General features: G+C 37.3%; 1 protein-coding gene across 3 annotated transcripts in view; it reads right to left on the bottom strand.

The window, feature by feature from the left end:
* VCL (vinculin) overlaps positions 1-17031 on the bottom strand; it is a 100909-nt gene that overhangs the window by 67371 nt on the left and 16507 nt on the right. For all 3 annotated transcript variants that reach the window (XM_082673853.1, XM_082673850.1, XM_082673852.1), the window contains exon 2: positions 112-182. In XM_082673853.1, the coding sequence (XP_082529979.1) occupies positions 112-182 (71 nt within the window). The remainder of the gene's footprint in view (positions 1-111; positions 183-17031) is intronic.

Genomic DNA, 17031 nt, shown 5'->3' with positions numbered 1-17031 from the left:
TGTAAACAGAGCTTTATATTTAAAAAAAAAAAAATTGCTCCTACAGTATTTTTCCTTTCCTAACAAGAGGATTATTCTGCTTAGCAATAGAAGAATGCTTTAATTACTTACTTAATAAATGCTGGTGGCATATCTCTCTTCAAAATCTGATCCTCAGTGGTTTGAACAGTCTCTTTTCCAACCTACAGGGAAAAACGATTCACAATTCAAATTTAAATTCTCAGACTTTTAAAACTATTATTTAAACATATTTGAAACACATACATTACACATTATCATTGAAAATGATAGATTTGAAGAAAATTTCTGGATTTTTTGAAATTATCAAGATTGCTCCCACATATGTTTCCATAATACACTTGGATAACAATATAGAGTGCAAACATAATGTATTAACCCTGTTCCAGAGTAATTAATTTGAAGGCATCATTGAGCACAGTGAGAAAAAAAAAATTCATCATTGAGAATATATATGTTTGTGTGTATTTATGTTTAATGACAAACTGCTACATCTCTGAAAGAGTACATGGAGTACATTAAGTACATGAATCCAGTTAGGTAAGCTAAAAATGTCTATTCAGAAAAAAACTAACATTACTGGAACTGGAAAAATATGTGAAACAATAACTCTGAAACTAGAAACCAAACATATGAAAGTACACAACTTAACTAGTAATCAACATGATGTTTTCCCTAATCATAGAGCATCTTAAAAAGAAATAATATATAATGCTAAATGTTGCAATGGAATAGTTTTACACCCTGCTGGTAGCAATGTAAACTGGTATATTCTCTTTGGAAAATCATTTGCTAGTATGTGTTAACAGACAAAAACGTCCTATCTAGGAATTCCACTTATGAGAATACACCCTATAAGCAATAATACCAAGTGTGGTAATCACAATATTTACAAAAATATTCACTATCATGTTAGTTAAAAAAGCAAAAACATTTTCAAAATAACTTACCAACAATGAGGAACAGTTAAGTAAATTAAGATATATCTTTAGACTTAGTACTACAGGGCCATTAAAACAATGGTTATAAAGACTCAGCACTATGGGAAAATGTTTATGACATTATACTTCGTTTAAAAGGAGAAATAAAAAATAATAAATACACTATGATTACAACAAACCCAAAACTCATTATGTACAAGGCAAAATACTGAAAGAATATAAAACAAAATGTGTTTATTAATGCTTGCAAAATTTTGAGTGAATTTGTATCTGTATTTCCTGTTTTCTAATTTTCTGAAATGTGTATATATAATTTTTGTAATTTAAAATGTAACATTAAAATGTTACTCTTGGTTACTTAAGTGTAATTATTTCCTACCTAAAAATTTTATTAATTATCTATCATTTTATATAAATCTTCCCCAAAAGTAATGGCAAAAAATTTTAAAAACATATCAAAATACTGCCACACTAACCGGATTGTGTGCATGTGCACATGTATTTATTATACCACAAATGGTATACATACTCACTTTCTTTAAAATCATTCCTATGTAGGGCTTGGATGTCAATTTTTCTTTAACTATATCATATATTACAAAGCACTCTAAAAGAAGCAAACCTTAATATAAGGAATAGTGAAATTCACCCTTTTATCAATATAAAGCTATTTAGGAATATTAAATCATAAATATAAACCACATTTTAATGCAGAAATCTGTGAAATTTTTAAAACCCAGAATGGAAAGTATCGCAATCCTATTATTTAACCGTTTAACTTTTATTGAGTTTAAAGAAGAAAAACGAGTTTAAAAAATTCCTAAATGCACAGTAAAGCAGCTTAAGCAAATAACACAATAAACTATTCTCAGGGAATACCAGTCAGGCATGAGTTAATAAATACAAGTTTTTTCTCTCAAGTTAATAGCTCAGAAAAAAGCAAGACACATATACCACTGTGTAATAGCCAGTGCTTTTGTAGACAATGGACTGTCTGTATCATAATAAAACCCTTTCAAATCAGCAGCTGGTTCTCTAGAGTTTCTCAGATCAAAACATGACAGAATATTTCCAGATGTATTGTTCACCATAGTTTCTAACAAAAATCAGCCATTCAAAAAGCTGTGGGCCATGACTTCATGAAGGAAAAGATGAAGTGCAGCAACAGTCACTCGTTCATACTAAGCATAAAGGGTCTACAAGGATATTCACACTTAGAGCAACGGCAATTCCTTTTATTTTACACACCACGTGTACATATATAGAGAGAGCCAAAGAGAGACAGGGGTAGAGAGAAAGAGAGAGAGAGTGTGCAAGCCAGGCGAGTGGGGAAGAGTTCCCCTTATATCTCCTTTAGAAAGTATTCAGTTATTCAGTGTTATTAAACATTTACTGAATGCAAGTACATGTGCCAGTCACTGTTCCAGGTACTTTAGACAGAACGGGAGTAAAAATAAGTTTCCTTCCCTCATGGAAGTTATATTCCAGTGGGAGTAGACAGAGAGAGAGCACACAAGTAAATAAATAAATAAATAAACAAAATCATTCCAGGTAATAGTAAAGATGATGCTATAAAGAGTATGGGGTAGGAGTAGAGAGGGCCTACTTTAAAAAGTGTGGACAGGGCTTCTTCCCTCGTGGCGCAATGGTTAAGAATCCACTTGTCAGTGCAGGGGACACGGGTTTCAGCCCTGGTCCGGGAAGATCCCACATGCCGTGGAGCAACTAAGCCCGTGCGCCACAACTACTGAGCCTGCGCTCTAGAGCCCATGAGCCACAACTACTGAGCCCATGTGCCACAACTACTGAAGCCCGTACGCCTAGAGCCCATGCTCCGCAACAAGAGAAGCCACCACAATGAGAAGCCCACCCACTGCAACAAAGAGTAGCCCCCGCTCACCACAACTAGAAAAAGCCTGTTGCACAGCAACGAAGACGCAATGTAGCCAAAGATAAAAATAAATTAAATAATTTTTTAAAAAACTCAATAGTGATAAAACAAACAATCCAATTAAAAAAAAAAAAAAACAGTGGACAAAGAAGTAACATTGGAGCTGAGATTCTGAAGCTGAAAAGGAACTACTCATGCAAGAGCTGGAAAGAACAATCAAGAGGGAGAAGCAAGAAAAAGGCCCAAAGGCAGGAAAGTTTGGGTGTACTAAAAGAGCCTTAAGGAGGCCAGAGTGGCTGAAGCTCAGTGAGGGGGGTAGGTGTGGTGATGAGGTTGGGTAAGAAGGCAATGGTCATATCACAAAAGAGCCTTTTAGGCCAAGTTAAGGTGTTTGGAATCTTTCCTAAGTACAACAGGAAGCAGGAGTGCTAAACAAGAGATTGACATGATGTTTTTTTTTTTAAAGGACATTTTGCCTGTTAAAAGGAGAAGTGATCTTAGCAAGCAAGGAGAAGCAGAGTGACCAGTTAGGAAGCTACTCTAGTTGTCCAGGGCAATGATGGTAGTGACTTAAAATAAGACACAAAAGTGGACATGGAGAATTAGTTCTTTTGGAGGAAGAGCTAATGGGACTTGCTCTTGAAATGGGTGAAGTAGGGGTTGGGGAGTGGACTGACAGAAAGAAAAATTTAAAATAACACATAGGTCAATTAAGTAAAATGTCTTCAAAAGCAGCAATGCTAAAAGGCTGATGTATAGCAAAGATTTAACATGAAAGGATAAAACAATCATGAGTAAACCAGGCAAAACCACTGAAACAGTTTTTCAATAGCAACTATTCTGACCCCAGTAGAGGTAATTACTAAAGAATGAATTCTATTTAACTATTTTAGGTCTCTTTGGTAAAGGTAGGGGGTTGGTGAGGAAACAGAAATAGACAATAAAAACATACTCAAGGGCTACTTTTTTTTTTTTTTTTTTCGTACACGGGCCTCTCACTGTTGTGGCCTCTCCCGTTGCAGAGCACAGCCTCCAGATGCGCAGGCTCAGCGGCCATGGCTCATGGGCCCAGCTGCTCCGCGGCATGTGGGATCTTCCCGGACCGGGGCACGAACCCGTGTCCCCTGCATCGGCAGGCGGACTCTCAACCACTGCGCCACCAGGGAAGCCCAAGGGCTACTTATTTTAAAACTATTTTTAAGTATTTAAGTGATGTGAACTAAATCTGATTTATTTTTCTAAGCTGCATTCATAACTGCAGTGATAGTATCCACAGTCACTTTGATCTTCAATACACTCAGCCTATAATTAGGTTACACACAATGAATGGTCCTGTTTTTAAGGCATAACACATAAAACGTGACTATGTAGAATGAATGCCATTTTTACTCGGAGAATTGATTTTGGGCAATGCTGTCCAACAGAACTTTCTGTTATGATGGAAATGTTCTATTTAATTTGTGCTATCCAGTACAGTAGCCATTAGCCACTTGTGGCTACTAAGCACTTGAAATATGGCTCGTGCAACTGAAGAACTGAATTATTACTTTTATTTAATTTTAATCTTTTTTATTAACACTATTTTTTAAACAGCCATTTTAGGTCTACAGCAAAATTGAGAAGATACAGAGATTTCCCCATATACTCCCTGCCCCCATACCAATAGCCTCCCCCATTATCAATGCCCCCCACCAGAGTGGTACATTTGTTACAACTGATGAACCTACCATTGACACATCATAATCACCCCCAAATTCATAGTTTACATTACATTCCACTCTTGGTGTTGCACATTCTATGGGTTTGGACACATGTATGACAGGTATCCATGATCATGGTATGACACAGGGTTTTGCCCTAAAAATCCTGTGCTGTGCCTATTCATCCCTCCATCCCAAACCTCTGAAAACCACTGATCTTTTTACTGTCTCCATAGTTTTGCCTTTTCCTGAACGTCATATAGTTAGAATCATACAGTATATAGCCTTTTCAGGTTGTCTTCTTTCATTTAATTTGAATTTAAATTCCACACGTGCTACAATACTGGACAGCTGAGGTCTATGGGACTTGCACTGTCTCCTAAAACTGGTCTTCCTGCCTCCAAACTCCTTCTTCTAATTCACTCTTCACATGGCTGCTAGATTAACCTTGATTTTTACCTTTGCTACGTGGTGTCTTCAGAGAAGAAGGGAGCTGGGCCTAGAGAGACAGCAGTTGCCACATGGAGGAGAGAGGGATCAGACAGCCCAAGCACAAAGAAGAGCACAGACCAAGCCTCAAACGTGTTTGAGCACACGGTTGACTAGACAAAAAAAACAGGCTGGTGTGCCTTCAGCAAAGGAAATGAGGCTAGAAAGGAAAGCTGGAGTCAGCCTGGGAAGGGCTTTGTGTGCCAAGGGAAGGCAGAGAGGATTATGTAACTTAACCTGCCCATTTATTCAAAGGCTGTCATCCTTTGTTCTAGATCTAGATCTTTTCAATTCAGTTCTATCGCTGTATCAAGTATCAAGTCAAGAACTTCCAAAGAAGCCAGTTTCTAAGGATATGCAGGACCAGAAAGGCATCTTCTATGTGTAAACAGCTGGCAAAACCTATTGAGGAGAGCTGGACCAGGAGATGACAGGAAATGCGCTTTCCTTTGCTCTCCCCACACTATCAAAACAAAAAGTTTCTACAGCAGCCATCTTTTCCAAATAAAAAGAGTAGAGCAATTCAGAAAGGGATTCACAAAATGCTCTTTGTTAACTAGCAGGAATCTTCACGGCTTGTGGAAAAACATTATTCCTGGAGGTCAACCTTAGTATGGGGAAGCATATGATTTCCTAGTACAGGCCACAACTTTGCAAACAAGTGGGAAGTGATCAACTTGACAAATGCTTCTCGAACCTGTGCATCACCAGGTCATCAAAATTCCTGGCTAGTTAAGCCAAATGTTTTTGCTACATATATGTTAAGAGCACATGTATGGGAATTTGGTGACTTGATTTCTAGTTCCAGCTTAGCTAATAAACGGCTATGTAACCTCAAATAAATCATTTGATTACTCAATTATTTCTTCTATACTACATGATCTCATTGGGGGTCTTCTTACTCGTCTACTGTGTGTTGGCCAAACTCCCTTTTAGCTCTCTGATGAAGAAAACTTGCTTTTAAATTTATATTTTCTACCTTAAGTCCTCATTTTCTACCTCAAATTCTTTTGCAGAACAAGGTATAAAACGATTAATAAATACAAAATTTAAAAGCTCTCACTTCCTACACATTTTATCTGTATGTTTTATGAGTATGAGATTAAACTAAAGTTGATGCCTGATTTTTTTAACCTTAAAATAAGTCTTATTCCCTCTGAAAAAAAAGACCTATATGTTAAAGGGCTTAAAAAAAAAAAAACGCAGAGAAAAGAATGACAAATAGGTCTTAGTTGTAGTCTTAAGTTCTCAGCAGCTTTTCCAGGTCAGCATTTAACAACAACCCTTTCAAAGTAATCTAACTTTACAGTAAATACATTTTATTGCTTCCAAACTTTATTCCATTGCTGAAACTCAGATTTGTTGGTTCTATTCACTGCTAAAATTATATCTTTTATTTTCTTCTTCAGAGAATTGCTTCTAACTCCTGAGGCCCAATTCCATTCAATTCAATAAACAGGCAGTAAGTGCCAACTATGTGTCCGCTAGGTGGTGGGAAGAGAATGAGAGAAGAAATAAAGCATCCTTAGACATACAACTGAAATAATGGTAGTGAATGAGTAAAAGGCCTGGGGGCATTTTTAGGGGGCTTTGCAGGAAGATGTTTCTTTTGAAGAGCTCTTACTTTGTTCCGTAGTTAATTTAAATATCTTTTGTTCACTACATGACTTTAGTTCAAAATTCTATGTGAGAGGCCTTTTGTCTTCTGCTGTTGTTATTACTCCTTTTATCACAATCTACTCGATTTGGTTCAGTAATTCAGTAGAGAGACTTGGTTTCTTTCCAGCAAAAAAAAAAAAGCTTGGCTGGTTCAAGTCACTACCCAGACTAAAAAATATGTTAATGTAGGTGTCTCCCTTAGCTAGACTAGGTATAAGAAAACAAGAAGACAAAACACAGTAGGGAGGACTTGTGTTAGCGATTTGTACAGTATAAGTGGTAACTATAGAGCATTATGTTAAAAAGGTGGCAGGGAGATGGTAATCAACAGAAGTTGCTAATGTATTTAGACAAGAAGATACAAATGATGAAAATGTAAGCCTAACTTAAAATTACAGTAGGCCAAGCCAAGCTATGAGATCAACTGACTGACCAACTGATTATGACAAGGGAGTGTGCATCCATCTGTCTATTAGTTTGGCTCAAATCAGTGTTTCTTACGGCATAAGTATCAATCTATTATACTGAACAGCCATTCTGATAGGCAGCTGTGTCCAGTACCACATGTGGGTCATACAAGGAAAATAATAATGTATGTGACCCAACATCAACAACACTTTTGGTTGTTTTCCTGCAGTGCTTGGTGATGGACTTGTGATCTATCCACCCCCTCACTGGTACCTTTTGTATCATTCACAGAGGGCACACCAGAGCCAAGTGTTTAAAAAAGCCATATATACCAGAAAAACCAGGACTCTCTAAGCTACTCTGATTTCCAACTCACTCATTCATTTAATCAAGCACTTATTGAGAACTTCCCATGTGGTAGGCACTATGTACAACACTGTGTGTGATGGGAATACAAAAAATAAGTGAGACTCAGGCCTCGCCCTTCACAGACAGGACAAATGCTTAAACAAATCATTGTAACACAGGGTAATGCTCTAACAAGAGTTATATCCAAGTTTCACAGAGGAAAAGAAACTCTAGGAAGGCTGATAAGAGTTCTCCAGGAATAATGGGACTTGGGGAAAAAACGAGAGGTTTCCAATAGTGGAGAAGCATATGTGAAAGTATGGCCAGTTCAGGGAACACAGACCCATCTGGCTGGAACACAGGGTATTGGGTGGAGAAGAGGTATAGAGAATAGGAAGTTGAAGAAGCAGAAAGATGCCACATCAGGGAGGGCCCTGTGTGCAGCGTGCTTAGACTTTACTCTCTAAGCAATGGGAAATTATTTCATGGTTCTAAGCAAAAGACATTCTTAGGTTTACATTTCAACAAGATAAACTCAGCAGCAAGAATGGAACAGAGGGAAGAAAACTAGGAATACAAGTTCACTTGTTAGTTCATTTATTCAATCAAATATTTATATAACACACCAGTGCTAAGTATTAAGACAGTGATGAAAAAAATACACATGGCCCCTGACTTCGTGGAGCTTAGAGTCTTAGTGAAAGATGAACTAAAGCAGCAGCAGTATGGATGGATATGAGGGTAGATGTAAGAAATCCATCTACATGACACTCAGTCCACATAGAGGGTAATGGAGACACCCAGACTCCTGATGCAAGTGACTTGGTAATACATGCAATGGAGGAAGAAAGCCAGCTCTGAGAAAGAAACTAATCAGAAGGTATGGGATGTTCAGATGGAGATAAGGAAATGTTAGAGGAGGAATCATAGAGACGGTTCCTCCGTTTACTTGCCTGGGCTGAAGAATAGATTGCGGCTGGTGGAAGAACCAGCGGATGAAAAGAGCCGAGAAGGGAATGTCTGAGAGCGGGGTAGGGGGAATGGTAGAACTGTGTGTCATGAAAGCCAAAGGCATACAGTTTCAAGAAAGTGAAAAACAGTGTCAACTGCTAGAGAGAGGTTAATGGTTTCTAGTATATTCACAGAGTTATACAACCATCACCACAATCAATTTTTGAACTCTTTCATCACCCCAAAAAGAAACTCATTAGCAGCCACCCCCTTCATTTATCCCCAGCCTTTCCCCACCTCCATCCAGCCTTAGGCAACCACTAATCTACTTTGTCTCTATAGATTTGTCTATTCTAGATATTTGATGTAAATGAAATCATACAATATGTGGTCTTTAATGAATGGTTTCTTTCATGTTGTAGCATGCATCAGTACTTCATTGCCTTTTATTGCCAAATAATATGCCATTGTATGGTTATGCCACATTTTGTTTATCATTCATCAGCTGATGGACATCTGGATTATTTCTACTTTTTAGCTATTTTGACTAATGCTACTATGAACATTAGTGTAAATGTTGTTGTGTAGACATATGTTTTCATTTCTCTTGAGCATATACCTAGATGTAGAATTGCTAGATCATATGGTAACTCTATGTTTAACCACTTGACAAATAGCTAGACTGTTTTCCAAAGAGGCTGTACCATTTAACATTCCCACAGGCAATGTACGAGGGTTCAAATTTCTCCACATCCTTGGCAATACTTGTTTTTATCTGCCTTTCTTATTACTATAACGATTCTAGTGCAGTGGTGTCTCACTGTGGTTTTGATTTGCATGTTCCTAATGGCTAATCATGTTGAATATCTTTATATGCGCTTATTGACTATATGTATATCTTCTTTGGAAAAATGTCTATTTAAACCCTTAACTCAGGGGAATTCCCTGGCGGTCCAGTGGTTAGGACTCTGCGCTTTCACTGCCAAGGGAGGGGAACTAAGATCCCACAAGCCAAGCGGTGCAGCCAATAAATAAATAAACCATTTACTCATATTTTAATTAAGTGATGTGTCTTTTGCAAATACTTTCTCCAAGTCTGTGAGTTGTCTTTTTGTTTTCTTGATAGTGCCTTTTGCAACACAAAAGTTTTTAATTTTGATGAAGTTCAATTTATCTATTTTTTTCTTCTGTTGCTTGTGCTTTTGATACAGTATCTTAGGTTTTGCCTAACCAAGGTCACGAAGATTTATTCCTTTGTTTTTTAAAAATTCTATAATTTTAGCTCTTACATTTAGGTCCATGATCTATTTGGTGTTAATTTTTGTGTATGGTGTAAGGAAAGGGCTATTATTTTGTTTAAATAGGAGAAAATTAAGCATGTTGATAGGGTGAAAGAAGAGAGGCAGGAAACAAGACCCTGATTATGAAGCAAGGTCTCTGAAGAGGCAGGGATAGAATGTGAAGAGTAGGTAGAGATCAGCCTTTACCAGAAAGAAAGCCACCTCTTCCTCAAGAGACAAAGGGGGTAGTGGGAGAAATAAGTGGAGATACGGAGATAACTGTAACTGTAGAGTCTATGGGCTATATGCTCTTCTTAGGAATTTACAAGGCATATTAGTATATTTAAGGATCTAAGATAACCTTCAGACAAGAAATCAGTTTAATTTTGTTTAATCCATTATTTTCCAAATTCATTTGACCAAGAATTGTTTCTTTTCTAACACCTACTAACCTATGGCGGAATTAGAATTTGTAGGATATACTTAGGGAAATGGTGATCTAGGCCAGGAAAGCCACTCTTAGAAAATCCTTATCCAGCTCCTCTCTAAATATTTTCTAAAAGTACTCCTCTTGTGAGAACTATGAGAAAGACTGAGAAGTATTTATGTCAGGAATGACAAAATGGGAGTGTATGGGTCAAGTGCAACCCACAGACCTATTCTGTTTGACCTGCTCAGTGTTCTTTTTAAATGGGAAATTTCACATTGAAAGAAATAGAGATTTCCAGATTTTATTGACTATCAGGAAGATCTGGTAACACTAGGCCCTGTTTCCATATGGCAACAATAAGATGAAGATAGCAGTTTTCTTCAATCAGGGCCTGCATTTTTCAATTTACCACAGTCCCTACCACTCCCTGGTGCCCTATAACCCACCTGATTCACTCATTACCTATTTGACCCTGCAGGTATTTGAGTTTGTGCCACCTGATTTAGCAAAAAGATTCCGTTCTTAATTAGCACAGTACAGGAGGCAAGCTCTGCAATATCATGAGTGTCATGTAAAATTTTACTTATGCCTCAGCTATTTCACTAATAATGAAACATCCCACTCTCTCCCCAATATATAGCCACATCAAAAAAAAAAAAGACTGGAAGGAATTACGACATGGAGACTAGACCTTCAGATGATTTTTATTTTCTTCTTAATCCTTCTCCAACTTTCCAGATTTTTTAAAAACTGAGTATGCAATGCCTTCATAATCAGAAAAATATATGCTAAATTTCTAAAATGTACTAACAATATTCTTGGTACACAACAATCTATAAAGTGAGACACCACCAGTGCCTAAAAGCTTCAAATTTTGACCAACTGCCAAAAACTTAAATGTGCATCAATAAGAACACAATCAAATGGGTTAAAGAGCAGGTGAACTACATGGGTGGCAAGTTCTAATGTCAAGCAAGCTCATTTGATGCAACATACTTTCCTTACAACTAGTGTTAAGCTGCCTTGGCAGCAGCTGCTTATTCTAACACAACAGGAGATTGAGTGTATCAATGAAGGCTAGATTAATGTTAGCAGAGAAGCCCTGCTCACCAGATCCCTATTTATGAAGATACTGTGGGCAGGCTTCCAATTTGCAAATACTTTATTCTCTCTCTCAACTCAGGATTCTTCTGTAGACACAACCACAAACACCTGTGCTCTGGGTGGCCACCAATTTAACAAGCAAGCAAATCATCAGCACAGGAAACTTCTCCCTATCACCCACTTTCTCCCACAATCAACTCAGGAAGATCTTCCATTCTTATTTTCATTATTTCTTCAACATACCTATAAACTAATCCTCTATGGCTCTATTAAGGTGACTAGCTGGGCTCCCAAAGGCCATTAAACAAAAATCATGGATTAAAAACTTAAAAAAAAAAAAGAAAGCTAAATATTGCTAAGAGAAATTAGGTCAACTCTACCATCTGTCCTGTCTCATACATGATTATAAGGAAACAATGCATATGAATGTGTTTGTACACTATTAAGGTGTTATCAAATGCAGGATGTCTCTGTGCTATATAAATGTTTAGTCCCTTAAGTATCCCAGAGGCCCCATCAGCATCAAAAGAGTCTGTTATCTTCCTCACTGCCCTCTAACCAAATCTGCTTTTCTCAAACATTCCACAGAACTTAAAATACACTCTTATTTTTCTTGTTTTTCTACTTTAATAGCTAGATGCACTTTCTTTTAGCAAATGCATTTTTTTCTTAACAGATTTAGTTCACAAATGTGAAGGATTTCAATTACATTGCAGCTTTTGCAGATAAGCCTGGGTATATAACATATCGTTTGTAACACTGTCCCTATGGAAAAATAACTCCAAACTAATTTGTCAATGAATTTTGAAACATCACCCATTTTTATGTTTGGAAAACTGAGACGGAGGGCCCATCCTGGAAGGTAACATAGAGTGGTGGGAAAAGAACTGGGGCTTTGGAATGAATCTTACCTTGCTCTGTTATTACTAGTTCTGTGTCCTGGGGCAAGCAACAATCTCTTTAAGCCTCAGTCTCCTTATCAGTAAAATGGAAAAAGTAAAATGTCTCTCATGGCTAAGGGATATAGTAATACACATGTAAATCACCTAATACATACGCATCTTCCACGGCCTGAAAGTTAACAGTGCTAAATAAACATTAGTCGTGTTTTCTTTCCCTCTGCCATTGCGGTACTCATTTGTGACTTCCATTTTATCCTTTAAAAGAAAAAAAAAATTTTTTTAATTGGGCACATGCTATAAGTCAGGAGCCCCCTTATTACCTCATTAAATCCTTTTTACAACTCTATGAGGGAGGTACCACTACTATCTCATTTTACAGATGAAGAACAGAGGCACAGAGAGGTTAATTGATTTGCCTAAAATCACTCAGATAGTGGTGTTGACTTCAGCATATCCATGCTCTAATCCTAAGCCATTATACTGTTTTTCAAAAATGAGGAAAACAAATTTAATGATGGTTAAAGCTTTCTGCTGTAAGACTGCATGATTTTACAATTCTTTGGAACTTTCAGATGGCAAGAAGGATAAGAAAACTTCAAGCTCACAACCAGGCAAATATAAAAACTTCAAGCTCACAATGGGCAAATATAAACCATCAAGATGCAGTTTAAACTACTGATGTCCAATTGTTTGATTTTCCTTCCCAGAAGCTGGAAGGTTTCCACAACAACATGGGTCAGGCTCACTAGGGGTTCAGCTGCTTAAGCTCCTTAACTGTTATTTGCTTAGAGATGATCAACTGAGTCAACCTGGCTGCAATTAGCTTTCAAAATTAAACCAGGACTAACAATGCAACCTTTTTTTTTTTAATAGGTGTGGTCAAAACTTGAAATAGTAACCCAATGGCAAAAGTAAGTATTGTTACTACTGTTGGGAACCATCCTGCTTGTTAATTGGAGATTATTCAGAGTCACTTTTGCAGTATAGTAATTGAATTTGGCTCTAGGCTATAAGAGACACTCTGACCCATTAAATTAGGGCCATAAGTAAAATTACTCCATTTCTTAGCCCAAGCTACAAACACACTTCTTACAAGCAGCCAGAACTGGAAATTCAATATTTTGTAATATCAATGTGTCAAATGGTTAAGGCTGCCAATTGTAATGCTCATAGGAAAAACTCCTGTTTTACGGTACCTAGAAAATCCCCAAAGTTTTACCTTTAGGCTTTTCTTCTTAATGTTTTTACTTTTTCTTCTCAACAACTACAAATATAATTTAGTGTGACTACATATGCGCTGAACACAGACTTAATTCTAAACATGCTGAAAAGTGAAATGAGAACAGCTACAGCACATCCAGACCAAACTGGCTAAGATGTACAGACAGAAAAAAGCTATCAACCATCCCCAGCAATACTAGTCATGTTTGTGCCTTTTGCAGATTGCATTTCATCACCATTCTTCTATAACATTAACAAATTAGACATACCCTCTGTCTAACCAACAGAAAGACTTTTACAGGAATATTAAAGTTGATTTCCTTTTGTTTCACTGGCTTCCTAATACAAACTATCAATGATGCAGCCTAGATGTTCAACAGTTGCCACAGACAACTAAACCTTTAGTAAGTTTTGGCTCTACCATCTTAGATAACTTATTCCCAGTTGGGCAAAAGGAAGAAATAGAATTAGAACTGAGAGAATTACAGCATAATAAGAGTCCATTCATCATTTTTTTATTTGGGGGGGTGGCTTTGTTTTGTTGTTGTTATTGTTTTAAGGAAAGTAAAGACAATGGTGGCAATGCACCTAAACACTAAATTACATTCCTTTTATCTTCAGTTCTTACTAAATATCAAGTTCACTCCTAATGGTTCATCACAGAACAATACAAGTCTATATTTAGTTCATAGATGGAAACCATCCCAAACTGAGAGTTTATATGGAAGGTATAACAGCAGAGAATCCCTGGAGATTGACAGAGAATGTGGAAGGATTTCATTGTTGAATTTGTGTGAATTCCTACCTTAGCAGGTAGTTTCTATAAGCCTAGCAATCAACAAATATACTAAAGGCTTAAATAATCATCACAAAATTAGGTAATCCTCCTTAGGACAAATCCAAGTTCTCTCTCCAGGGTGTATATACTTCATCAATTGCTAGGTGGACATGGTGTAAGTAAACTCCCTACGAATTCTTCTATATAGCTGATCCCATCAAAAAATATTACTCAGTGGTGTTATAGTCTTTCTCTTTCTTTTTTAATAGAAGAGAAGTAAACCAGAGATCTTGAAGGTATCTCTGGTATCCTTACATTTTTAGATTGGTTCATTCTTTAAATTATGTCCTAAGAATTCTGTGTGTAAGGCAATGTGCAGGTGATACTTCCTCAGGTGACATAAAGATGCACAGTTGGGAAGTTTATGGCCTGGAATAGCATCAGAACTACATAAATGACTCTGGTGAGTGCTAATGGGGAGATAGAACTTAGCACTACGGTGGGCATGTGGACAGAGAGCTCAAACAGTTGCTGAGATAAGGGCAGTTTTCAGTATTTGAGCTGAGCCTTAAGGCATAGATAAAATTTCTGGAGGGAAGAAGGCATCTTAGATGGAAGGAAATGCAGCATGTACATAGAGGCAGAGATGAGACAACCTGGAGTTTGTTCGTGAAAGAGCCAGCAGTCCTACTGGGCTAGTACAGGCTTCATGGGAAGGGCAATATGGTGGAGTAGGACCAGCAATGAATTCTGATTTTGGCTTTTCCACTGCCGAAGGTACCTGCCTTAGACATACTGTTGATTACATCTGAGAATACATTTTCTCATTTTTAAAACGAGAGAGTTGGATCAGAAGATCTCTGAGATCTTATTTCCAACTTTATAACTCTATGACTCTAGGTTGAGGGTTGGCAATTTTTTCCATAAAGGGCCAGAGAGTAAATATTTTAGGCTTTGTGGGTCATATGGTCTCTGCCACAACTTCTCAACACTACTGTAGTGTGAAAGTCACAGAAAATATGTAAATGAATGGGCATGGCTGTGTTCCAATACAGCTTTATTTATGGATATTAAAAATTTAATTTTATATAATTTCATGTGCAGCAAAACATTATTCTTCTCTTGACTTTTTTCAAATACTTGAAAATGTAAACACTATTCTTAGCTCCTGGGCAGTACAAAATTTGGCCCACAGGCTATAGGCTGGTTTCTCCACTCCACAGAGAAATAAGAACAGAAAGGGCTAGCGTGTGATAGCCCTCAAGAGCTAGAATAAGATCGACGATATTGTACTATAATTATACAATGTGATAAATATCACAACAGCAATCATATTGCAATACATAAATGTATCAAAGAAATATTGTATACCTTGAATTTTAACAATATTATAGCAAGATTCAATTTTTAAAAAGAGCTAGAAAAAGGAATTTAATTTAGAAAACAACGGGAGGAGGTGCCAATTTCTGGGAAGAAAATGTTGAGATCAGAGTTGTATTAGAAGCTTTACGTGGCAATAATGGATGGGAATGAGAGATTAGTAGATAACTATCAAGAACTGAAAATATTAAAGCCTAATCTAGGCTGGTAGCTTTGAGAAAGGAGAAAAAAAAAAGATATGGAAGAATCAACAAAATACTACTTGAAAAAAAGATGAGGAAAAAGTTTATTTCACGAACGTAATAAAAGAGGTCAATTTCCAGACAAGAAGGGGGGAAAATACGATTTTTTTTTTTTTTTGCAGTACGCGGGCCTTTCACTGTTGTGGCCTCTCCCGTTGGGAGCACAGTCTCCGGACACGCAGGCTCAGCGGCCATGGCCCACGGGCCCAGCCGCTCCGCGGCATGTGGGATCTTCCCGGACCGAGGCACGAACCCGTGTACCCTGCATCTGCAGGCGGACTCTCAACCACTGCGCCACCAAGGAAGCCCGAAAAGATGATTTTTGCATTGCCATTCCTCAGCCTTCAGTAGAGTATATGACTGCAGCAGACTGAGGAATTTGCCTTTTTGTGGAAGCTTTCAAACAAACAGCCTACGTTGGAATTTCCAATTCCAAGATAAGAGTTCTTGAGTATATATCAGGTAAAATGTAGCCTTCATGTTTTGGTTTTAGAGATGCAATAGAGATGGCAGTTTTAGAGATGGTGTTTATTTATTTATGGCTCCTTTTACTCCAGAGAATTTTCAGCAGCCTTCACAAATTAGGAAAGAGTATTCATCCAGTGTACCTAGATATATCATTGCTTTGAGAATTTTAAAATCACCCTGCTGACTGTGACTCAGAATTTATATCTATCTTTCCTTGTTCTGACAGAGGAAAAAATTGCACTGCTGCAAATACAACCAATTCAACATTCACGTATCTATCAAGTGTGAGTAATCCAACTCGATGGAAGCACTACATGCTTTCTAGAACTCAAATTTGGAAGCTGAGTGGGGCTGGAGGAAGAAGGGGTGCAAACAGACATGCACATAGTAGCTCTAACTCATGGTAGAGTTTGATAGGAACATAGTCAAGCCTCATGGAAACATAGCAAAAGAAGACATTAATTTCAACTAAGCAGCCTGGACAGAGCTTCATAGAGAAAGTGACATCAACACTAGGCCCATTTTAACATGAGAGGAAGAATAATTCCAGGCAGTGAGAATAGTGCAAATAATAACAATAAAAAGACGTGGGAAAACACTGGACTTATTTTTTTACCTCAAAAGTGGTACATGTTTATTGTTAGGAGACAAACATGAATTATGGTAAGAAAAACAAAAAATTTTAACCTGAAACCCCACCACTCAATCCCACCACATTTTAGTATATGCTCTTTCACATATTAAATAATACAAAATGGGATCATTCTAAACATATCCGCCTCCTGTTTTTTGCATAACATCAGCATGGATATCTTTCCATG

The sequence above is a fragment of the Grampus griseus genome, assembly GCF_964374135.1.
Source record: "Grampus griseus genome assembly, chromosome: 16".
Taxonomy (NCBI): Eukaryota; Metazoa; Chordata; class Mammalia; order Artiodactyla; family Delphinidae; genus Grampus; species Grampus griseus.
The sequence above is the reverse complement of the archived record's forward strand: the minus strand, read 5'-3'. Positions and strand labels throughout refer to the sequence as shown.